The 22654-nt window shown below is 58.8% G+C and overlaps 4 protein-coding genes across 4 annotated transcripts in view; 2 read left to right on the forward strand and 2 right to left on the reverse strand.

Moving 5' to 3' along the window:
- LOC141952434 (fibrinogen-like protein 1-like protein) lies at positions 1 to 19064 on the reverse strand. The gene is made up of 3 exons (XM_074889832.1): positions 18933 to 19064; positions 1740 to 1844; positions 1 to 786 (listed from the first exon to the last, which is right to left on the reverse strand). Exons 1-3 carry the CDS (start codon positions 19030 to 19032, stop codon positions 152 to 154), a joined length of 840 nt encoding a protein of 279 aa, XP_074745933.1. The 5' UTR covers positions 19033 to 19064; the 3' UTR covers positions 1 to 151.
- LOC141952619 (uncharacterized) lies at positions 6060 to 15023 on the forward strand. Its single transcript, XM_074890289.1, has 9 exons — positions 6060 to 6222; positions 6519 to 6547; positions 7154 to 7353; positions 7773 to 7932; positions 8206 to 8234; positions 8678 to 8793; positions 8946 to 9119; positions 11188 to 11250; positions 12348 to 15023. Exons 1-9 carry the CDS (start codon positions 6060 to 6062, stop codon positions 12974 to 12976), a joined length of 1563 nt encoding a protein of 520 aa, XP_074746390.1. The 3' UTR covers positions 12977 to 15023.
- DNAJC30 (DnaJ heat shock protein family (Hsp40) member C30) lies at positions 18936 to 21808 on the reverse strand. Its single transcript, XM_074890652.1, has one exon. The coding sequence runs from the start codon at positions 21806 to 21808 to the stop codon at positions 21122 to 21124; it is 687 nt and encodes a 228-aa protein (XP_074746753.1). The 3' UTR covers positions 18936 to 21121.
- BUD23 (BUD23 rRNA methyltransferase and ribosome maturation factor) overlaps positions 21787 to 22654 on the forward strand; it is a 5895-nt gene continuing 5027 nt past the window's right edge. Inside the window, exons 1-3 of the mRNA XM_074889888.1 lie at positions 21787 to 21854; positions 21938 to 21975; positions 22495 to 22590. Of these exons, the coding sequence (XP_074745989.1) occupies positions 21807 to 21854; positions 21938 to 21975; positions 22495 to 22590 (182 nt within the window). The 5' untranslated portion in view covers positions 21787 to 21806. The remainder of the gene's footprint in view (positions 21855 to 21937; positions 21976 to 22494; positions 22591 to 22654) is intronic.

The raw sequence follows: 22654 nt of genomic DNA on the forward strand, positions 1-22654 counted from the left end.
TGTTTCCGCTGGTGATGCTGCGGGATCTGCAGGCAACTCAGGACGTGCCCCAGGGTTGGCACAGGGCTGTTGGCAGGCACGGGAACGGGGCACTGAGCTGGGGAGGGTGGCACTTCCCCAAACCCCCAGGAGGCTGGGCGCTGTGGCACGGTCAGCACACGTCTGTGGGTTTGACCAGGATGAGGGAGGATGCGCAGTCGCCGTTATCACAGAATCCCGGCCAGAGGATGTGTTTTTTGGCATTGAGCAGGACGTTCTGACACCTGTCGTACCACCAGCCCCCGTAGCTGTTGGCACAGTTCCCGCTGTACTGGTCCTGGTCTCTGTCAGTTGTGCTGAACTTCATGTTGTCATGAATGCCCCCCTTCTTGGGGTGATAGCTGGTCAGATAGTCATCCCCATCACCAGAAAACCGGCCCAGCCTCAGCGGGTACCCACTGGCCTCGCTCTCCACCCTGAAGATGTCGTACTCGGCGTAATGGGTGACGTTGGCTTTATTCCGTACGATGAAGCGGACCTTGTAGGTGCCCTGCTGTGTCAGCAGGTGCAGGTACTCAGTGCCCAGCCAGTGATCGCTCTGCACGTTCCCGAAGCCGTACTTGTAGGTGGTCCAGGACTGCTTCCACATGAGCTCGGTGTCGTGAGAGTTTCTCTGGACAACAGTCCAGCCCTTGCCTTCGGTGTCCATGTCACACCACACCACGCGCGGGGGTGATGCTGCCGGCTGGATGACGTACACCCCGCTGGGGCTGTTCTTGTGGAGGTGGCTGCAGTCTGCAGGGAACCCTGTGACAAAAAGGACAAAAAGGGCTGGTTTTATCTGTGGTTGGCTCCACAGTGCAGAGTGGCTTTTCCAGTGGCTCATCCACAGGACAGCCGAAGGTCTCTAAGAGAGCGGCCCTGGACAGGGCCCGAGAATCTATTTCTCATTACTTGCATTTTGCTTTGGAGCCTTCTAATGCATCCGGCCAAGAAAAGGGGAAAAAAGTCTCCCAGATGCCAGTGATGCCCTCCAAGTACGTCTGGCCCTCACACAAGGCCCTTGATATATTGATCTGCAGCTCTTGCAATGATTGGAAGTGTCCAGAATGCTCCCCTGGATGAGGATGTGTAATGAAAATTCAGGCTTTCCCTGGGGGTCGTGGCATTGCAAGAGAATGCTCAGTTCTACCTCAATCTCACAGGGGTCTCTCCCCACAGCTTGTCGCAGTTTATCTGTTAGCAGGACTGACCTGTCATGACTTACTTACCAAACTAATTTGCTGTCTAATTTGTCTTTCTTGTTTTGTGCCTGATGAGGAACAATTTCCTGTGGGTAATTCTAATTCAGCCCATGAAATTGTTTTTCTCAGGCATACAGGTCTTGCAGGGAGTGTAACCTCCCTTGCAGGTAGGAATGGAATACTCCTAATCCAACAAGAGCTAAAAAAGAAATAAAATTGCTGGGAGGATCTTTCCTAGAACTGAGGTGTAAAAAGCCACAAGTACTGCAGAGCAATCCCGCCAAATGATGGTGCTTGGGCAGAAACCCCTCGGTTTCAGCATGGAGCCACCAAGGGGGTGAGGGTAGCTTGACTGGTGTCAGGCTGCTTATTGTACAGGTGATGGCCCAGGGCTTGGAGGGGTTCCTGTGCCGTGCACCAGCCAGGTGCACACCTGGGAGCTGGTGCTGAGTGGGGGAGACGTGTTCCTGCTCCCGCACCCAGTGCCCAGCCAGTGCCCCCGTCCTCCGCACTCACCACTCCGGGAGCCAGCGGTGGGTGCTGCTGGACCAGCACTCACGCAGAGGAGAAGCATCGCCACCACGGCGGGCAGGAGGACGAGGTGTGTCCCAGCCTGGAGCCCTGGGGAGAAAAGTGCCCATTGCCATCAGGATCCGGGGGCAGCCCCCTGGCCCCCAGGGAGCTCGGGCCAGGGAACACAGAGCCGCAGGGTGCAGGCAGGAGCAGGGGGCTCCCGGGGCGATGGGAGCTGCAGCTTCACTGCAGGCTCTGCCCCCGCAGGGCTGAAACTGGGTGAGAAATGGCTTTTGCCACCCTCCTGATCAGCCCCTTCCCTGCACCAGGCAGCAATCTGCCTGCAGATCTGTCCTCAGAACCTACAGCCCAAGAGTAGCTATGAGAGATAGCTAAGTAGTAGTAAGTAAGCTACTCAAGAGTAGCTAAGAGTAGATGCAGTGAGATCTGGGGAGATCAGTTTGCCAGGAGGAGGGATCGCAAGAAACATTTCTTTTTGAAGTGATCGTGCCTATGCTTTTTATATGAGCCAGCCCAATGACAGTTGGTGGGACACCAGACCCAAAGCGTGGGCCCTACCCCCACAGGCGCAGGCTCCCGAGTAGGCAGGAGGATTCCTTCTGCGGCTGCACCATGACACCAGCCTGAGCCTTCTGTGCTGCCCACCAGCACGGCCCCCACGCTGCACTGCCTCTGTTATGGGGGAGATGCCATCACCCCTGGGCAAGGATGGACCCCTGTGCAGCCACATGCCACATGCACAGGTCGGGAAGGGAAAGGACCGAGCTGGAATCCAGGTCACCACATTAACGTGCCTTCGGGACGTGGGAACACGGGCACAGGCAGCCCAGGAAAGCCTGGGCTGGCACCCAGCGTGTGTGTCACTGGGTGCCTGGGTCTTGCATCCCCTCTGCTGCCAGGGAGCCTGGCAGCATCCATCACCCAGGCAGGGTCATGACCACTGTCCTGCTACTCACCCCGTGCCTCTGATACACCCCCCCAGTCAGGCCTTGTTTGAGCTCAGCACCACCCATGGGACGGTAACTCACCCATCACAACAGCACAGCTGCGCAGGGAGCAGGAACCCACTGGTGCACCCTCCCACGCCGAGCTTTCTGCAGTGGCTTTATAGGCACTGCACACACCCACTTATGCTCACGCTCGCTCTTTGGAGAGGCACAAGGAGGCACTTGCGGTTTGTGACTGGGGCAGTTTTCAGATCCCACGAGAGCACGACTAAACCCCCTGAGGGGAGAGGGGTGTGCCCTTCCAGCCAGGGAAGTACCAAATAATCCCCTCCGCGATGAGGGATTTCAATTATTGACTCTCCCAGCCACACAAACACTACATGTGGATTGCCCACTTGTGGCAAATCTGGAAAGTCGTGATCAAGCTGAAGTGGAGACACTCAGCTCCTTAAGGACATACACACAGAAACTAGCAGAGGAGGGGAGATTAGGTCTCCTTTGTGCCCAGTCCCAAAGGTGACCTGGGAAATACAAGGACAGGTCCTCAAGAGCTGGGCCTGCTCCCTAACTCTCCACTGGCAGGTTTCAGGGTCAGCAACTTCTATCACTGGGTTGGAACCAGTGTCCAGCACCAGAAGTGACCGTATGCACCATGTCCCCTGCACCCCACACACTGGCCCTGCACAGAGGGCTGTGGGGAGCACAGAGGTGCCTGTGGGTCAGTCCCTTTGCCACTCTCCTCCCCGGTCCCTGTCTCTGACCTGCTGAGCACCCTGCACATCCCCCCGGCCCCTGAAACGGCAACCAGGGGTTGCTCCCTCTCACAGGAGCAGAATGGTCTCAGGAACATTTGTGAGGTCTTTGCTTCACGCCAGATGGCTCCGCCGCTTTCTCAAGCCAATTTTAAGAGGAGAAAGATGTGGCCCTTCTACTTTCTTGTCCTGTGTTTGTTTCGGTAGCCTGCTGACCAGGTGTCTCCTTCACGGCACAGCTTCAAACCCGGGCTCTCAGCAAGCCAGTGTCCAGCTGAGGCTCCCACCAAACATTCTGTGCCGCAGGAGTCCACATCAAGCAGCGCAGCGTGCAGGTCTGGGTGGACAGTGGCGTCCAGACCCCTCCAAGGTCAGGGATCACTGGATCGACTTCTGTCTGAACCCTTCGATCTCAGCCCTGTCTGCTGGGTGAGAGGGTGGGACCCTGGTCTGCAGCCTCATTTAGTTTGGGAGAGTCACAGAAGCAGCACTGCCAGGTCTGCAGACGGAGAAGGGCCTGAGCTGCCTGGGAAGAAGGACCCTCGGCAGAGAGGCCATGTCCCCTTCCTGAGGGGGTAGGGGGGTGGGTGACTTAGGGGCTGTAGCACCTGTGGTGTGCGGGGCTGCTGCTGGCGGGCCACCAGATGCAGCAGGAACACAGACTCCATAGGTCAGGGAGAGCAAGTTCTCCCCTGCCCCTGTGCGCGTGGGGCTCCACCGGGCTGCTCCAAATAGACACAAAGAACATTTCCTTCACAGAAACGGCGTGTCCATGGGACAGCCCACCCACAGTCCAGCAGAGACCCCAGGTTTGACTTCAGCTCAAGCATTCTACTGGATGATGCACTCAAAGTTATAAAACAAAGGTTTTCTAAATCACGCTGACATGGGACCTCTTCCTAAGAAGACAGCTGCAAGAGAAGCTGTGAGCAGATGCAGGTGGGAAGCAGAGCTGAGGATAACAACCAGCGGCTGCACTCTGAAGGCAGCGTGGGGACACCATGTAGGGCTTGAGGAGGGGGAGCACAGGCATGAGCCAGCATTCTGGGAGCAGCAAAGGCTCCCCATGGAGAAGCCAGGAGTGGGACCTGCACAGGCTTTGCCCATGTTGGCTCTGAGCACAGTGGGCAGAGTCAAGCATTGGCCACAGCTCCAGCCCAGCCAAGCCATCAGCTGGGTCCAAGATGCTGGACAAAAGGGCACAGTGCAAATGGCAGAGCTGGAAATGAGCAGCTCCCACACGGACCTGAGTGGTCCCTCCAGGAAACAACCTATTTACAACGTGGGTCTAGGGTCCACCCAGAAAACGAGGCCAGAGAGGGGACTGGCAGCCAGTACTCACAGAGTGCAGCTCAGGTTTGGGCTGAGGGCCCAGGGCTGAGCTGAGACAGGCCTTGGGCTCAGGCAAGGGTCTCAGGCAGGACAGGGCACCAGCCATGAAGGCCAGCTGGTGCCCTCAGGGCTGTGACACCAGCAGTTAATCCTGAGAGAGCAAGTCAGAGAGGCCCAGCTGGCTGTGCAGGTCTCTCAGGATTTTGTCAAGGCTCTTTGGGCTGACAAAGGGGCTTCTCAAGGCATGTTCTGCTGCGGGCAGCTCTGCATCTTGCACCATGACTGTGTTCCTGCAGAAACACATAGCACAAGAGCTGGGGAGGGGGCTCTTCAAAGAACCGGAGGAGCATGGGGTGACCTCCAAATGGCACTGGGCTACTGCCGAGGCCAAAGCAGGGACAACTCAGAATGAGTTGCTAAGAGTCATGTCTGGGTCAGCTGTGAGTATGTCAAGGAACAGAGGTCCCACAACTTCTCTTTATTTTCTTTTCAGTCTTTGAACACCCTCAGGCTGAAATTGTTTTTATCTAATTCTCATTTCTCTCCCTTCCCTTATGTCCGTTGTCTCTCATCCTACCCCTGTGCACCTCCAAGGAGAGACATAGAATTGGGGTGATAGAATAATTTATGTCGGGAGGGACACCTGGTGACATCTAGTCCAATCCCTGCTCAAACAGAGCTAAAAAACCAGGTCCTTGTCCAGTCAAGTCTTGAACACCTCCAAGGACAGAAATCCCACAGCCTCCCCTTGAGCACCTGTTCCAGTATTTGACCAACCTCGTGTTATAAAAAGTCCCTATTTCTAACTGAAATATCCATGTTCCACCTTCGGTCCATTGTTTCTCATCCCACCACCATGCAGCTCCTTGGACTGTCTGGCTCCATGTCCTTCTGTATCCTCCCATAGAGCAGCTGTAGGCAGCGATGAGACCTCCCCATTGCCTGCTCTTCTCCAGGGGAAGCAAGCCCCATTCTCTCAGACTCTCCTGACACGTCCTGAGCTCCAGGTCCTGGCAGAACTTACTCCCATCTGTCAATACATTTCTTGTAATGGGAGGTCCAAAACTCAAAAAATTAGGAGTCTGACTCCATTCACTGTCCACCCTCCCACCAGGTAGGTGAAGGCAGAAACCAGGTCCCATCTCAGCCCTTCTTTCTGCGGGCTGAGCAGACCCATCTCGCAGAGCAGACCCATCTTCTCGTCCTGCTCACACAGGCCATGTGCTCCTGCACATGGCTGCCAGACTCCTGGAGTTCCAGTCACCGTTGTCATGGAGGAAGCCCCCACAGGCCACAGCACTCCAGCTGTCACCTCACATGTGGATGTGAATGATCTCTTCCCTCACCCTTCTGGTGTCATTTTTCCAGATGAAGACCAGGATGCAGCAATAAACAGATCTGTGCCACGACTGCGGCTCTTTCAATATCAAACACGTACTGGGCAGGTGCTGGGTTGGAGGACATGCTGGGGTTTCAGAGAAGTCTCCTCTATGGCCTCCCCTGCCTGCTTTGTGCATCTTGACCCAAACACCGGCCACAGCCCCCTGGAAAAGCTGGCCAAGGACTGGAAGCTGTGGGCCAAGCTCTGCTGTGGGTTGCTGCCTGCCTCTGCCTGCATCTGCCGCTGAGCAGAGCGTCAGCACAGCAGGGCATGAACAGGAGCCCCAGGGCCAGGTGGCCACGCTGCCATCAAACAGCCCATGAGCAAAGCCCAGCCTGCTCCTCCGCAGGCTCTGGCCAGCACAAGGTGAATGCTGGGGTACCAGAGTCCTCATAACCAAGAGTACGGTGGGTATCAACCCCCAGGGAAAGGTGGGTCTGTCATTTTCTGCAAGCAATCCACGGTGTAAGCACTCCTAGTAGCAGAGTGGAGCTTGAAGTGAGACCGTTTGACGTCAGTGTCATGTCAGAACTCCCAGAGCTCCCTCATGAGCACTGCAAAGGGCCGCAGTGCCAGGGGCAACCGCAGCACACGTTGTGCAAGAGGCAGCGTGGTGGCGGCTCCTGGAGTGGCACTGGCACAGTGTTCAGGGCACAGTTCGCCAGGAACACTAGAGCAGCTCTTCCCTGAAGGGTCTGCTGGGGTCCCCATGGCTGCTGGGCTTGGTGCCCACTCTGGAGAGCAATTGACAGCCGACGTTTGATCGCCATCCAGGAGGGGAATGTCAGCTGGGTGTTTACTTACACGTTTAAATGTTCAGGAGTGCCCAGAGGATGCTGTTCCCTGGGGAAACCCTGCTGGGGCAGGAGGGCAGGCACTGTAAATCACGGTTGGTTTAAGGCAATCGCTTATGGGCACCAAATTATTTGCTTTTCCTCTGAAGAGACTCTTCACCTTTGTGAGACACAGCCTTCATTGTCCAAGGGCATATCACTTCATGAGGAAGAGCAAATAAGCCGTAAACCACTGGTCCTGCTGCCAACCAGAGGACGAGTGCCTCAGTTGGGGTCTCGTGCCTCCACCCCCGACCTGATGAGCCCTATAAATTCCCGGCCAGACACCCCCCTGTCAGGCCAGAGCCGCTCGGCTTCCGCTGCGCAGGGTCCCCGCAGAGACAGCAATGGGTGAGTGGGGGGGGGGGAGGGACAGCAGCACTGCTGGTGACTGCAGGACATGGGGCATCCCGGTGCTTTGTCTTGGGCAGGGCTCCCTTCTCCCCACACCCTGGTCCTCCCAGCGCCGAGCCCCTTCCCTGGGCTGGGCTCTGCCCTGGGCTGGCACCTGGGGCAGGAGGCTGCCTGTTCTGTCATTTCCAGGCTGTGTCAGTGCAGCCCTGCAGTGCCAGACACCCCGTTTTACAAACCTTCTGTTTACCAAACGTCCTTTGTGATTTTCAGTTCTACAAGGAAAGTAGAGAATAGAACAGAGAGTAGAAGCCTAGAACAGAAAAAGTATTTTTAAGATATTCTTGCCTAAGGAGCAATATTGAACAGGTATTAAAGTCTGGAAGTTAGATGCTCAAAAGCACACTCTGCCCCCCAAGGAACACCCGGGAGAGGCAGATCCTCTCCCTGCACCTCCTTCCCCCCCAGACCTTCCCCGACCGTCCACGTGCACGGGGGAATGGGCCAGCAGTGGAGGGAGCACTGCTGCTCTGGCGGCCTAAAGAGGAGACATCTTTAGACATGCCTCAAAACAGAAGTGTACCGAGGCACTCAATGTTATGTAGGAGCTGAGAAGAAATCAGTTGGACTGGAGGGTGTTTAAAAGCCCTTTGCTGTAAAACTGACACAAGGGACTGGGAGAGCTCTGAGCCCTCAGAATAGGGTGCTTGTCTCTGCAGTGGCCGCAGTCACACACAGCGGTGCCGGGTGGCATCCCTCATCATCTTCCTTCTCTGTGGGCCCAGGGAATGGTGCCAAACCCAGGTGTCCCAGGGCAGGGCTGTAAGTTTGGCTCTGCCCCTTTTCAAACAGGGGAGGGATCACACCGGTCATCTGCCAGGGTGAGCTACGTTTGTCATCGTGTGAACAGATCCCCACAAGCAGGTGTCTCTGCAATGTCCTGCTCTCTAGGAATCATGATGAGCTTTCTATTAATTTATTTAGATTTCTTATTGCAAAAAGTGTGCTGGTTTTCCTGGCTACTCTGAGCAAGAACAAGCTGGAGCAGCTGGCTACATATGGAAATTCTGAAGTGGCCATACAACCATAAAAAGGATATAATTTGCACCAGCCAGGCAGTATTTCCTGGGAGTTCATGCTGCCCCTCCCAGTGACGCTGCCTTCAGGCTGAGCAGAGGAACGTGCACGGCCCTGCCTGGGGCTTGCTCCCCCCCAGACATCGGGGCTCCCAGTGCCCACAAACCCCTTCCCGGCACAGGGGAGCGATGGGAGCGGGGAGGGAGGGGGTTCCTCCTTCCAGGCCCACTCTGCTCATGATCTCCAGTCCCCAGAGCCAGGTTTTACAAGGATTCCTGGTTACAGTCACTCTGCATTTGGACAACGTTTCGCACTTCTCCTGTCTCAAAGACCAGGGGGTGCCACCACTAATGACGCCCACCAGTGAGTCTGTGACAGCTCATCCAAATGAGTGGATTGGGCTCATAGCTCCAAGAGGGAGCTCTACATGGAAAGGGTTTTATTTCCCTATTTCACTCTGCAAGTAAAGGAGTCCAAAGGGATTTGTGGCTCTCTAATGGAAGAGTTATGATCCTTCTTCTTTATCCAATCTCTTCTCATTTCAGCTACCCAGTGCCTTCGCCTCCTGCTTTTCACCTGCCTGCTGGCCCTGGCAGCATCTCTTCCTGCCTTGGACATAACAAACTTGCATCTCCTCAATGGCACACTGGATGGAGTCATGAATGTTCCCCCCGAGTCCTCCCAGCTCGGTAAGTTCACCACTACAACAAGAGGAAACAAGGTCAGGATCAGTCAGGCCCCGCGCAGAGCCCCTCGCCATCCCAGCTGCACCCCCGTAACACAGAAGGACTAAACACATCTCTGAGCAGGCAATGCCAGTGCAGGGTCAGCTCTCTCACTGAATCACCTCAGTGTCCTCCTCTCCTTGCTGCCTGTCTCTCTTCCCATCTGGCATTAATTTCTTCTGTCCATAAGCAAGTCTCATAGTCCAAAGCCCAGAGTCCACAGGATCCCAGGAGAAGGGACGGGCTCAGTCTCACTGGCAGCAATGCCAAGCCAGGGATGCTGCGGGCCCTGGGCTCCTCCTCAGAGAAGCGGTGTTAAAGAGGTTGAGACAAATGATCACGGTGTGTTTTGAGGAGACAGAGAACAGCAGTCACCTCTGGAAATCACCAGGTCAGTGGGGAACTGAATTCAAGAGAGAAATGAGTACAAAGAGGAAGTGAATGAAGTCAGTACAAAGAGTACGCAGTGGCACTGGCACAGAGCAGTCAGTCAGATGCTGGCATGGAGTAACCTACAAATGTCAGGGTGTATTGGAGCAGCGAGGAACCCTCCAGGAAACCTCCTGGAACAAAACTGGGGGCTGCGGGTGGGACATGGCACGACAGAAAGGGCTGCTTCACCCCTAAGGGAGGAGGAGGAGGAGGACCTCTTGGCAGAAGAGCTCAAGGTCCAAGTGTTTAGTGCTGGTTTCACATCAGCCTTCACCGCAGAGGTCTGCTGCCAGGAAACTGCCAGCATAGAGCACCCACAACTGGGACAAGAGCCTGGGCTCACCAAGAACCCCAGCTCCGAGTAGAGAGAGAGGGGTTGCGCTCTGGGCTTCACACTCATCCCACCCAAACCTCTGGTCGGGTGCTCTGAAAACAAGAGCAGCATGGATGCAGGGCTGGGAGGTGGGGAGGCATGCCAGAGAGGACAGGCTCCAAAGTCTTCGAAAGTCTTCACTTTGCAGAGTGCTTCCAAAGGGGTGGGAAGTGAAGGCAGAAGGAGCAGGGGCAGACCACAGCTTACAAAATAAACATGAGTGAACACCTTCATATGGCTGTAGTAAAAGTAAACACCATGGTAGGAAAATCCTTCAGACCACGTTATGTGAGTGTTTCCCTCTCCACATGGGCTCAGGCCAACCACCATGTTCACTGCTAGGTTTTGAGACACATTTGGAGAGAGGCAGAAGGAAAGGGGTCAAGAACCTGGGAGGCAGACTGTGTCAGGGAAGGCTGAAAAACCAAATGGTTTAGCCCCAAAATCAGAAGACCACGGAGGAGGAAGGGATGGCAATATTACAGTCTGTCTGCAGGAAGAAGCGTACTCTGTGTGTGGTAGGAGAAGGTGTGGGCTTGTACACAGTGCAAGAGGCTTAAGGAAAACACCTCGCAAGGGAGGGGATGGGAAAGCACCAGCTGAGAGTGAAAGCGGGGAGAGATATTTAGGGGTGCTGGAGAGCAGCAGCAGCTTCTGTTTCAGAGGAGGGACAGGAATGGCTTTTGTGATTCCACAAGCCTGAGATTCATTCTCTGTTTTACAGCCACCAGTGGATACGCAGGAGATGCCCTTGCAAAAGAATTGCATTAACTCACTCTAAGCCATCCTCTCTTCCAGCAACATCCCCCAAATTCCCTCCTGACCCAGCCGGGCAGAGCCCCTCTCCCGACTCCTGATGCCTACACCAGCTTTCCTGTGTCTGCTCCTGTTTCTTCCCTCTCTAACGCCTCCTCTTCCCAAGTCCCTTCCTCACTGCTTCCCCTGCACTTTTAACAATCATCGTTCTGGGGTTGCCACTGCCATTCAGGGTCTCCCACACACACTCTGCCCAAATTCCCCTCACCAGGGAAGCATCCGCCCCATCTTAGCACTGTCTAGATTCCCCAGAACTACCAACTGGCTGATACCTGCAACGGGAAAGTCCCTCTGGAATTAGGAGCAACACCAGAAAACCAGGAATCTGGAGAAGATGATGCTCTCCCAGCGGGCATTTGCAGTGTCTACCCTCAACACTCACTCCCATCTCCTCTGTTCTTGTTAATGCAGATAATGGCAGCACACACGTTCGACAGGTCAGAGATGTTGCCCCCCACCCACTGGTGGGCCACGGTAAGTCCGTTCTCGGGGAACACCTCTGCTCACGGGGTCTCACCCTTGCTGGGCTTGTGAAGAGCTCCCAGCCGCCTTAGCCCATGTCCTGCACATGCTCTGCCTCCTCCCAGGAAAAACATCGACAGGCTGCGGAGGTGCCACAGCCCGTAACCTCGGGGGGACCCTGTTACCAGCCGTGTCCTGGGCCTGGCAGTTGATGAGGATCTTTATGAGGATCTCTAGTGTGGGGAAATTCCACCCAAAGATCCAAACTGGAAAGGGATGATTCATTCTTGGCCCCTGGGAAGTGGCGACTGGTTATCTTCCTGTTGTCACAGCACAGTTGACAAGAAGACTGGGTAAGAGAGGGACTGACTGCGTTACTGTGCTGACAGAGTCAGCATTAGCCCACAGGACCACAAGACAGGTCCCATCGCAGTGGGAATAACCAGTGACAGAGGTGCTAGGAGAGGAGCAAGTCCCTTTCCAGGAGCATGTAGCTCCAGCTGTTTGTCATGTAAGGTGCTGACACTCTGGAGCATGGAAGGGCCATAATCAAACAAGTCAGGAAGTCTCTAAAGCACTACATGGATAAACCCAGAGAAAGCCGATGGATTTGTCCTATTGTGATCACGAGGGCTGATGTAATTATTAGCAATATGGATGACTTGATCACTGTCTCTCCAGTTTCTGGGATTACTCTAAAGTTCTAAAGCCCACGTGCTGTGACAGCAAAGGGCTTTGTAACCCAGATTTGCATTGGTCTGTGTGGTGGTACATCGCCTGCATACTACAGGCAAACCACCACAGCACGGCAAGACCGAACCCAGCCTGGGCTGGGGTGCGTCGTGTGCTGGGTGAAGGCAATGTCGGGCTCAGTCTCACCAGGCCGACACACTTTGACAGTGTCCTGATCAGTTTGAATCCTGTCTTGGAAAGATATGAGGCCCAACTCTCTTGCTGCATTTCCAGATTTTAATTTCTTCCTGTGAGCACATGACAGGAATACAGCCTAAGAATGTGTGTGCCAAAGGATATAGGCTCAAAAGAAATATCAGGTACTTTCAGCATCTCCTTGCCTGGGATTTAATAACCATCTCTGTCTCCTGACCCAGGCTGGCCCAAGGACTGCAGCGAGATCCCCACCAGTAGCCGCAGCGGCGTCTACATCATCCAGCCCAAAGGGCTCCACCCCATCGTGGTGTCCTGTGAAATGAACGTGACCAACGGGGGCTGGACGGTCATCCAGAGGAACCAGAGAGACACAGCAGTCACCTGGGCCGAGTCCTGGAGCACCTACAAGTACGGCTTTGGGAGTGTGCACAGCGAGTACTGGCTGGGCACCGAGTACATCCACCAGATCTCCCAGCAGAAGGTCTATCAGGTCAGGTTCGTCATCCAGGACTCCACAGGCAAGATCAATTTCTCAGACTACAACCTCTTCAGTGTGGAAGATGAGTCCCACGGCTACCGGCTGAGGCTGGGCGCGTACTCGGGGACGGCGGGGGATGCCATGACCTCAGACAACCCCACCACCATGCACGACAACATGAAGTTCTCCACAAAGGATCGGGATCAGGACACTTACAGTAAGAACTGTGCCTACAGCTATGAGGGCGGGTGGTGGTACTCAGCATGTTATTCTGTACGACTGAATTTCAAGGGTGGCATGACCTGGGGCAGCCTCTGCAAAGGGAACTGCAAATCCTCCCTTATCCTCATCAAACCAGCCCCGTACTGTTAGTGCCCCTTCACCCTCCTGTCCACACCGGACGCTCTGTGAAGGCTCTGCATGGCCAAAGAACCCGAGCCTTTCTGGAGCAGAAAGAGGGGCCCAGTGGTTGCAGTGAAATGCCACTTTCCGATTCCACTCTCTGAGTGCAGGCTCCCCCCTGCTCAGCTCTTTTCCCCTGTGCTTGCCAGTGATTCCTTGTTATCATGTTCATAATCGAGAATTAAAAAATTGCTTGTGAAATTTGTGGGTTACACATGTACCTTCCCTGAGGGAGGAAGACACTCAGCCCTGAGGGGAGTTTTCATCAGTTTCTCAGGTGCCTCCAGAGCTCACTCACAGCAAGCAGAAAAGCTACATGCCACAAATTTCCATATTCTCTCTGCCTCTCTGCAGTGCCTGGTAAAGCATCCCAATAAATTTGCTTCCCTGAGCTCATTTTCCATTAATGAACATCTATTTTGTACCTCTGAGGTGCTCCTGCACAGACCCAGGAAATCCCATGCTGGGTGGTGGGACTGGACTCCTGGGGCTTATGGGGGGAAAAGCCTTGAGCGGTTCTCACAGGAATGGATGCACGAAAATCCAGCCTAGTTACACTGAGAGAAAGGGCCTGTGACCTGCACGGGGAGGGTTCAGAAGAGGCCTGCCACATGGGAGAACTCTTCCCACATCCTCTCTCCGTTCACAGTCCAGGGTGGCAGCGTCCTGGCGTCATGGTCCTGCTGGTGCTGCGCTTTGTGCCCTGCCTGTCTGCGGTCATGCTTTGATCCTGCAGAAATCTGATTTCAAGGTCATTGGCAGCTCTGTCTGCTGTAAGCGAGAGGCACTGAGCTTACATGGAAGCAGAAGAGAAATAGGTCAGGTGTTAGGAAGCTCTCGAGTTAGGAAACACTGATGGGGAAGAGCTCGTTACAGGTATGGGCTCACCGTGCCCCCATTTCCAAGCCCAGCTGAGATGGGCCTTTGCCAGGGAAAGCGCAGGCAGGACCAACACTCTGCGGCTGTAGGACAAGGCCCTGCAGCTCCTCCGCCCCGCGGCACCCGGGCACTGCCAGACCAGGCTGCGTGAGAGCGCTCCCACCGCCACAGCCCGTGCCTGCCCTTCTCCGGGGCAGCGCAGCTCCAGCAGCAAGATCCAGCTCCAGGACTGATGGCTGAGGGACAGCCCAGCCCACTACTCCGCTGCAGAGCCCAGTGCAGAGTCCGGTGCCCGCCGGCAGCCACCCAGAAAGGTTCAAGAAATTACAAAACACGGAAAGAAATGAGCAGCGGAGGATCCCCGAGCCAGAAAGTGCCTCGCACCGCTCCAGAAATCTGCCCTCGGCACTGTGGAGCGTGGGGGTCCGGGGGCTCAGGGCTGTCGCTCCCGGGAGCGGCTCTCGGCTGCGACATCCTGGGAGCCTCCAGCACCAGGCGTGAGTCCCCCAGAGCAGAGCACTGAGCATGGGGGGACCCCGAGTGCAGCCCATCCCTGCCCCGCAGCATGGGGAGGGGACACCAGGCAGCGCCATGGTGGGCACGGCGTGGGCTGGCAGAGGGTCTCCCGGCCCAGGGGCAGGGGACGGTGCCAGCGGGTGGGGGTGGCTGTCAGGAAGGTGCCTCCCCCTGCTCCGGTGCCCCCAGAGCGGGTTTGGCTTCACAAGTCCGCAGGTCAGTGACATCAGGCAGCACTGGGCAGGCTGTGAGGTGGCATTGTTGCTGCCCCGGGGCCTGTGGGGTCCCCAAGCGACCAACAGAACTGAGAGGTAGGGGTGGCCGGAGAGCACCCCAAAATATCTTCAGGGCACACCAGGGCCGGCCCAGCGCTGGGGGTCCCTGTGCTGCTGTCTGGTCCCTCCACCATGGGATGTCCCAGTGTACAGAGGGGTCCTCACCTCCCCCACCACAGCACCAGCCCCCCATGGCCCCATGCTCCCAGTGACCCATCCAAACACGTCCAAGCCCTGCTGAGCTCTTGGCCACCCAACAGCGGTGACCACCAGCCCCTGGCAGCCCCAGCAGGTTCCCTGCACCATGGAAATGTCCTGGCCAGGACAGGGCCATCCCCACTCCGGTGGCAACGTGTGGCTCACCCTCCAGCTGCGGTTTTCCATGAAGGTTTTCCATAGTGCTCCCTGGGAGTGACCCCCACCTCCCACAGGGCCCTAGCTGGCAGCTTTTCCTTAGTTCTCCAGCACATCTTTCACTGGGAGACCCAGCGGTAGCGGGGTGGGGGTGTCCCTGCTCCTGCAGGACACCCCAGCCAGGGAGCAGGGGGCGGCAGGGGTGGTCACAGTCCCGTGGGGCTGCAGTGCCCGGCGGGTGCACGCAGGGGCTGGGGGTGCTGGCTGGGGCTGGGGTGGGTGGGTGCTGTTTCCAGGCAGTGGGTCCTGCACTTGGGGAGCTGCCAGGGGGTCTCTGCACCCACAGCAAGAGGAACTTGGCGGGGGGCAGGGCCTGGCAGTACTGGGTACCACGGGCTTCACAAATAAAGGCTCTTGTGTGGCTCCTTGGCTCTGGCCATGAACAGAGGGGTGGGGCAGGCAGGGTGGTTGTGGGGCAGTACTAGCCAGGCTTGGGGGTCACTGGCAGTCAAGGGCAGATCCTCCAGCCTGGGGAGCCCCCAAGCACTACACTGGCACATGGCCGAGCTCATCAGCACCCCAGGGAAGGCGAGAGCCCCCACCAGAGCCCAGTGAGACTGCACTTCCCCCGAGGCAGGCGTGGGACCAGCTCAGCAGCTGGGCCCTGCTGAGACACCTCATGTGGGCAGGCAGCCCCCCACGGAGGGGTGAACCCCGCAGCTGGCTGGGCTTGAGCTGTTCCCAGCGGCCTGGGTGCAGCCCTGCTGCATTCTTCACACCCATTCCCCCCCCCACCCGCTCGCACCAGCCGCCACTGGAGAGGCAGCAGAGGCCTGAGCTCACCCTGGTTCATCCCAGGCCCCCCCCCCCTGTTGCTTTCCTTGGTTTCACGCAATGGAGCGTGGGACAGCGCTGGGGTGAGGGGAGCCCCGACTCCCCCAGCTGCAGCCCCTGGGGCTGCCACCACCCCGCCTCCGCCAAGGGCCTTCGGTCACTGGGGAGCTGCTGCACCCTGCGCAGAACAAAGCACTCTCTCCTCTCTAAACTGATCTTGGTTTTAAGAGCCTTTACTTCAGGTAACACCCCAGCCCAGGCAGCACCCCAAAGCCCTGCCAGGGGCCAGGCTCATTCCCAGAGAGCAGCCTGGCTCCTCGGGTGCCGGGGGGAACACGGAGTCCCTGTGCCTGCCCCGCCAGCAGCCCAGCACAGCCAGCTGTGGGGAACTGAAGGGGTTAATGCCTCAAAGTCATGACAAGGAAAGCCTCAAGGACAAATTGTGGCCTTTGTGGTTGGTCTAAGGAATGAATTATCTGCCAGGAAAGCACAGGGTGTAGGGAAGGGTGCAGGGCTCTGCTCCCTCACAGCTGTACAGCTACATTCCCCAGACAAGCCTCGAAGTGGGGAGACGCAGACTGAGTAAAACCACATGTTCAGGTTAAGGCCTACACCTTAATTTATGACTCTAGCCTTGAAGAAGAGCTAAAAGATTGATAAGAGAGATAAACAACCAACACCAGATGGAGCTATAATCGCCCAAGGAACAAAAACTAAGGTAAAGGGTTGGGGGGCTGACCAACTCAACTGGACAAAAGGGTTAATGCACCCCATCCCCCCACGCACACAGAACCCCTGCTCCACCTTTCCCACATCTCTCATGGAAATGAGTTTGTGGAATACCTGCCTCTCTTTGTCTAACATGCTAATCAGCTGATAAGATGAACTTAAAAGACAACAGAAAACGTTGCTGTGTGTGCACCCACCACCCAAGATTACTGGACCTGAGACAACGCTGGATCCAGGGGTGATGTCCAGAATTCTTTGACTCTTTCTCTCCTTCTTTTTCTTTTCTTTCCTTTCTTTTCTCTCTTATAGAGACCACATTGCTTATTATTCTTTTCTAAGTTTAAGTTGTTTTCTACCCCAAGTAAAACATTTTAACAGGTCATTTGGTGTCGTTTCACTTTAATTTAACCCAAGGGGATCACAGAACCGTTATGACTCCCCAGACTAGTCCGGGTCATGACACCAGCCTGTGCCTATGGGGACACCAGCCCTAGCCTGGCTGGGGTGTGCCAGGGGAATGGGGTCTGCACTGAGCCTGCCGGCCTCGGGACCGGGGCTGTTGGCTTCATCCAGGCTTGTCTCAGCTGCCAAGCAGCCGTCAGCGTGTTGCTGTAGTTTCGCTGCCCTTTCACAGTGGCGCAGGGTGGGTGACGTCCGTTGTTGGTAATCCAAGAGTGGGACCTAATGGGGAGTTACAGAGGGTGACCTGGGGTGAAGGCGCAGGGTGGAGCAGCGCCAGCCTGGAGGGGTGGGCAATAGCTGGGGGCCCACCAGCAGCACAACCCCAGGCAGCTCCTTTTGGTGACACAAGTCACCTAAGAGGTGCCCAAAAGTGGTGCCCGGGGCTGGAGAGCCCCAGCAGCCAGCACGCAGGCGGCACGTCCCTCACGGTGAGGGCAGCCACAGCGTGGAGCCATGAAATGGGGCTGAGTCCCACTGGTCCCAGCACACTTGAGAGTGAGAGGATGAAATCCCCGCCACGAACACCACTCGGCAAAGGCCTCAGGATGCCGACAGCCCCCAGTGCCCCTCCCCAGCTGGAACTGCTCCCCTGACACGCTGCGGGCTCAGCCGGGGCAGCTGCGTCCCAGCTCTGACTGCGCGTCCGGCTGAGATCTGCTCTGCAGGAACCGCACACACCCGTGGAAGGAGGCGACGACTCAGCAGACCCCTGCTGCAGCCCCCACCCCACAGAAACCACCCCCTGCGGCTCAGTGCCCCCAGGAACCCCAGGGTCCCCGCGGGGTGAAGGCAGCCAAGGCCCCGGCCATTGCAGCACCTCACCCTTGGCGCAGGGCTTGGGGCCAGCTGCTGGGGAAGGGGCTGGAGCCGTGCACAAGCCTGTGCCCCCCCTCAGCAAGTGGGGGGACAGCAAACCCCCCACAGCTCTCACTGCTCTGCCCAGCACTGCCCCCCCACTAGGACAGCTCGGGAGCACTGGATGTCACCCCCCCACGCAGGGGTGTGGCAGAGGCAGAACACGGGGTTCACACCCTGTGCTGCAAGCCTCGCGCACCCCCTCGGCCCCACTTGTGCCCCCTTTCCTCTCCTTTTCTGCTTGACCTCCCGATCCTGGCAGGCTCGCACCACTCGCCCGAGCCCTGCCCTCACACCTCCGCCGCCATGGCCAGGCCCTGCGGGGCTCCCCCGAGCAGTCGGTACCACGGGCACCCCACCACGACTGCACGCACCCGCTGAAGGGAAACCACAGGAAATTCCAGTGCTCCCGGCACCTCTCCATAGGGGAAACAGCGAGGGAAAGACAAGAATGCAACAGCGGTATTGCTGCAGGAAGACGAGGGGTGAAGTCTGGCGCACGGGGAGCTGGCGGGCAGGTCCGTGCAACCAGAGGAGCTCTGGCCACCCACGCCCCGGCTCCTGAGATCCCCCCTGGAGCAGAGGAGCTTTCAGGCCCGACCAGGGCAAAGGGGACACTGGAGAGAAGCACACACCATACCACCCCAAAAGGGACAGCCCAGATGCCCCAAAGCGTCCCCCCACACCCTGTGTGCCACACTTCCCCTCCTCTGACCAAACCCAGCAGCTCAACTGAGCACTGAGAGCTCGTCAGAAGCGCGCAGCAACCCCCACGTGCCAGAGGGTCCCCAGCAGGCAGGAGGGAGGCCCAGGGAGCCCGCCCTGCCCGCTCCCCACCAACAGCAGGCAGCATCCCCACCCTGTCCAGCGCGACCTCGGGGAACAGCACCCCCCTTCCCGTCCCTTTCTCAGCCTGCTGCAGTCACCAGGCAAAAGTTCATCCCCTGCCCCCCGCTTTCGAGCCAGGACCAGGAATATTTACCACCCGAGCCCCCCAAAAGAAAGAAGTGCCCTTCTGTCACCCATCTGTTGCTGGGTATCTTTAATGGTCGAGATCCATTCTGGAGATCTGAGGAGGAACCAGTAACATGAACCGCTCGAACCACCCACGCAAAGGCACATGGATTAGCGGGGTTTTGGCGCCCGGGTCCTGCACCCCCCGGTTTCAGACAGAAGCGAGCAGGAGGCAGCACTGCAGCTTGCTGGGGCAGCTCCCCCGTCCCAGTGCGGGGGCAGAGTGATGCAGGCGCCCGTTCCTCCTGCTCCGCTGTCCTGCCTGCCTGCAGGGACAGCCCACAGCCTCAGGCTCCGGCACCGCACAGATTTAAGAAAGATCAAACCTGGCGTTTGTCAGCGCTGCCTTAAAACACTGCGAAGTGCCACACCAGGGACTCGAGGGGTGCTCCCCAGTACCCCCTGCTCCCCATGGACAGCCCCAGCTCTTCCAGGCATGTTTCCTGCCAGGCGCTGCCACTGAACCTGCCTCTGGTCTTCAAGTGAGTTGGTTTGCAGCATGAAAACACACCAGGACGTGACACAGAGCCACAGGTCCAGAGACTTGCACTTGGTAACCAGTGCCCTGGGACACCAGGCTCCTGCTCGACACAGGTCGACACTTCCGGCACGATAATCCCGCTCGAAGGGGCAGACTGACTGACAACCAGCGGGGTCGCGGAAAGATCTGCAGGCTGAATTTGCTCCAGACAGTGTGACGCTTTCCAGAGAAGGCAGGGAGCCCTCCCATACGGCAGACGTCCTGTGCCAGTGGGCATTACACCCCGCCAGGCTGCTGCCTCAGGTTCAGGTTGGGATCACATAACCCCACAGCAGGAAAGCTCCAGGTATTGGCTTCTAACATTTTTGTGGTGAGAGGAAACAGAACACGGGGTCACTGGAGCAAGAGGCGAAGGCTCAGCTCCTGCAGAGACCACTGCGCCAGGCCCTGCCGACCCAGCGCGAAGCAACACAGGCAAGGTCCCTGGCACAGCCCGAGTTCAGGAAACTTCGCTCACCCCACACGGCACCGGTGAATCCTTCACCCAGGGCAAGAGAGGAGCTCCGAGAGACACAATCTTTGGCTCTTAGAACACTTCAGTACTTCAGTGGGTAAATACTCTGATGTGCAAATGATGCTCAGATGATCAAATGATCAATTTGATCATCAAATGATGCTGGTGTAAAACACCAGGGATGCCCCTGAGCACCTGGCAGCGTGTCGCTGCCGACCCACACGGGCCCTGCGGAAGGGGCTGTGCGATGCTCCAGGCAGCCCCAGGCTGGACAGGCCGTTCTCAACACAGACATGTCTCTGGCAGCACCTCCCAGAGACATCACGTGCCGACCAGGATGTGGGCTGCCACAGGCCTGGGCTTTGTCCTTCCAGGCTGCTGAAGCCAAACCTTCCACACCCAGCACGCAGCGAGCTGAGACTGGAACCAGGACAGACCAGGGCAGTGACACAGCTTGGGGACCAACACTCCTAAAACTCCCCAAAGCTGCAGTGACAACAGGTGTGACAGCACAGGGGTGGCAGGGCTTGGATGAACAGAAACATGGCCCCGGTGAGAGCAGCCCCGCACACACCACTGGCAGCCATTTAACCTGCACTGCGGCTCAGAGCGGGCACGTGGCTCCACTGAGGTCACACAATGGCGCCAGAGTACAGCCTGCGCAGCCCGGGAGCCCTGTCCGGCTGTCTGGCACCATGTCCACATGTCACATCACCAAGGGGACACTGCAGCCAGGGGGGCCCCCACACCCCATCTGCAGGGTCCCGGAGACAGCAGGGTCACATTGCTGCCCGCAGAGCTGAGCGCAGCGTGGCATCCAGCAGTTACACACTGTCTGTCTGTCTGCCAGTCACATCGCAGCCACGTGCTGTGCCCGACAGCCGCACTCCAGGGCTGAAGGTCACAGCTGCGGAGGGCCCAGGCCCCACGCACAGTGCCTGCAGGTCATGTGCCATGTCTGAAGGTCACACAACGTGTCTGAGGGTCACGCACCATGTCTGAGGATCACGGCCACGGAAGGTCTCAGTCCTAGGAGCCGGCCCCACGCGCTGTGTCTGAAGGTCACACACCATGTCTGAGGGTCACGAACCGTGCTGGGCCTTCTGAGGGGACGCCCCAGCAGTCACCGGTCCCAGCAGTGAGGGTCTGTCCCGCTGCGGTTGTGGAGTCTGCCGGGAGCCCCGGGGCTGCCCAGTCCCGTGTCACTTGAGGCCGTGGAGGAGCGCGAAGCCGAGGAGTAAGAAGAGCCCAATCGCGAGGTTGGAGAGGGTCCGGGAGAACCCGTGGGCTGCCGCCTCCTCCCGCCGCAGGCGCAGCTGCTCCCGCCGCGCCCGCAGCAGCTGCTCCCGCTCCAACTGCTCCCCGTAGTGCGCCCGGTAGAAGGCGTCGAAGTCGAAGAGCGGCGGGCCGGGGCCAGGCCCGGTGCGGACGACAGGGCGGGCCGGGGGCCGCGGCGGGGCGGCGGCGGCAGCGGCGGGTGGGCGCCCCGGGGGGCGGGGGGCGCCGAGGAGGCCGCGGTCGTACTGGCGGCGGAGCGCGGCGCTGCCCAGCACCCGGTAGGCCTCGCTGACGGCGGCGAAGCGGGCGGCGGCGGCGGCGCTGCCGGCGTTGCGGTCGGGGTGGTAGCGGAAGGACTGCTCGTAGTACGCCGTCTTGATCTGCGCCGCCGTGGCCGTGGCCGGCACCCCCAGCACCTCGTACAGGTCGCGGCGCGCCCGCGCAGCCCCGCCGCCGCCGCCGCCCGCCCGCCGCCGCGGGGGGCCGGGCAGGAGGCGCCGCAGGCGGCCCAGCGCCGCCCGCTCCATCACGCCGCGGCACCGCCACCGCCCGCCGCCATCTTGAGCGCGCCGGGGCGCTGCGGCGCGGGGCAGTGACGTCACTGGTGGCATGGCGGGCAGCGGGCGCCGGCCCGAGCACCGGGGGCCGCCCGAGCTGGTGCGCGGCGGGGAGGGGGAGCGGGGCCCTGCCGGGGGTCCCGGCCCTTCCTCCCCCTCACCGCCCCGCCGCTCTCGTTGCAGTTCTACGATGAGGCCGAGGCGCGGAAGTACACGCAGAAGTGCGGCGGCGCGATCGCTCCGGGACTGCGGGACGCGCGGGCGGGGGCGCGGGGGCGGCGAGGGGGGTCCCGTCACGGGGCGGATGCCGGGGGGGGTCCCATCGGGGGGGGGGTAACCCCGGCATGTGGCGGCGCGAGGGCTTAGATCTTGCCATGGGGGGGGGCCGGTGGGGGGGGTTGGCTCCTCCCGTGGGGCGAGGGGGGGTCCCATCGGGGGGGGGGTATATCCCTCCGTGAGGCGGTGGGGGGGGTTGCCGTGGGGGAGGGGGGTTATATCCCGTCGTGGGGCGGCGCGGGGGGCCCTATCGGAGGGGGGGGTTGATCCCGCCGTGGGGTGGTGGCGAGGGGGTCCCATGGCGGGTGGTAACCCCGCATTTGACGAGGGGGGACACACTTAGGTCCCTCCGTGGGGCAGTGGGGGGGTCCCACCGTGGGGGGGAGGAGTTGATCCCACTGTGGGGCGGAGGGGGGGTCCCGCGGAGCTGTTTGCTGTAGCCCGGGCCGGGCCGTGCCTCGCAGCTCCCGCGTGGTGGGGGTCCAGTCGCAGATGTCGGAGCGGGCCGTGGAGCTGCTGGGGCTGCCCGGGGACCAGCCGTGCCTCCTCCTGGACGTGGGGTGAGTGGGGGCCCAGCCCCGAGTGGGGCCCGCGGGGTGTCCGGGCTCCAGCCGGCTGTGCCTG

This window comes from Strix uralensis, chromosome 20, assembly GCF_047716275.1.
Source record: "Strix uralensis isolate ZFMK-TIS-50842 chromosome 20, bStrUra1, whole genome shotgun sequence".
In the NCBI taxonomy this organism is placed as follows: Eukaryota; Metazoa; Chordata; class Aves; order Strigiformes; family Strigidae; genus Strix; species Strix uralensis.

What these genes read in the sequence shown, in the direction of transcription:
- LOC141952619 (XM_074890289.1), top strand. Translation starts at nt 6,060, where the DNA reads ATGGAGGAAGCCCCCACAGGCCACAGCACTCCAGCTGTCACCTCACAT. An exon ending in ACATGCCTCAAAACAGAAGT is followed by an intron (nt 7,933 to 8,205) that starts GTACCGAGGCAC and finishes CTTTTCAAACAG; the next exon opens with GGGAGGGATCACACCGGTCA. An exon ending in CCACCCACTGGTGGGCCACG is followed by an intron (nt 11,251 to 12,347) that starts GTAAGTCCGTTC and finishes CTCCTGACCCAG; the next exon opens with GCTGGCCCAAGGACTGCAGC.
- LOC141952434 (XM_074889832.1), bottom strand. Translation starts at nt 19,032, where the DNA reads ATGTGCCTTTGCGTGGGTGGTTCGAGCGGTTCATGTTACTGGTTCCTC. An exon ending in AGATACCCAGCAACAGATGG is followed by an intron (nt 1,845 to 18,932) that starts GTGACAGAAGGG and finishes TTTTCTCCCCAG; the next exon opens with GGCTCCAGGCTGGGACACAC. An exon ending in CACCGCTGGCTCCCGGAGTG is followed by an intron (nt 787 to 1,739) that starts GTGAGTGCGGAG and finishes TTTTTGTCACAG; the next exon opens with GGTTCCCTGCAGACTGCAGC.
- DNAJC30 (XM_074890652.1), bottom strand. Translation starts at nt 21,808, where the DNA reads ATGCCACCAGTGACGTCACTGCCCCGCGCCGCAGCGCCCCGGCGCGCT.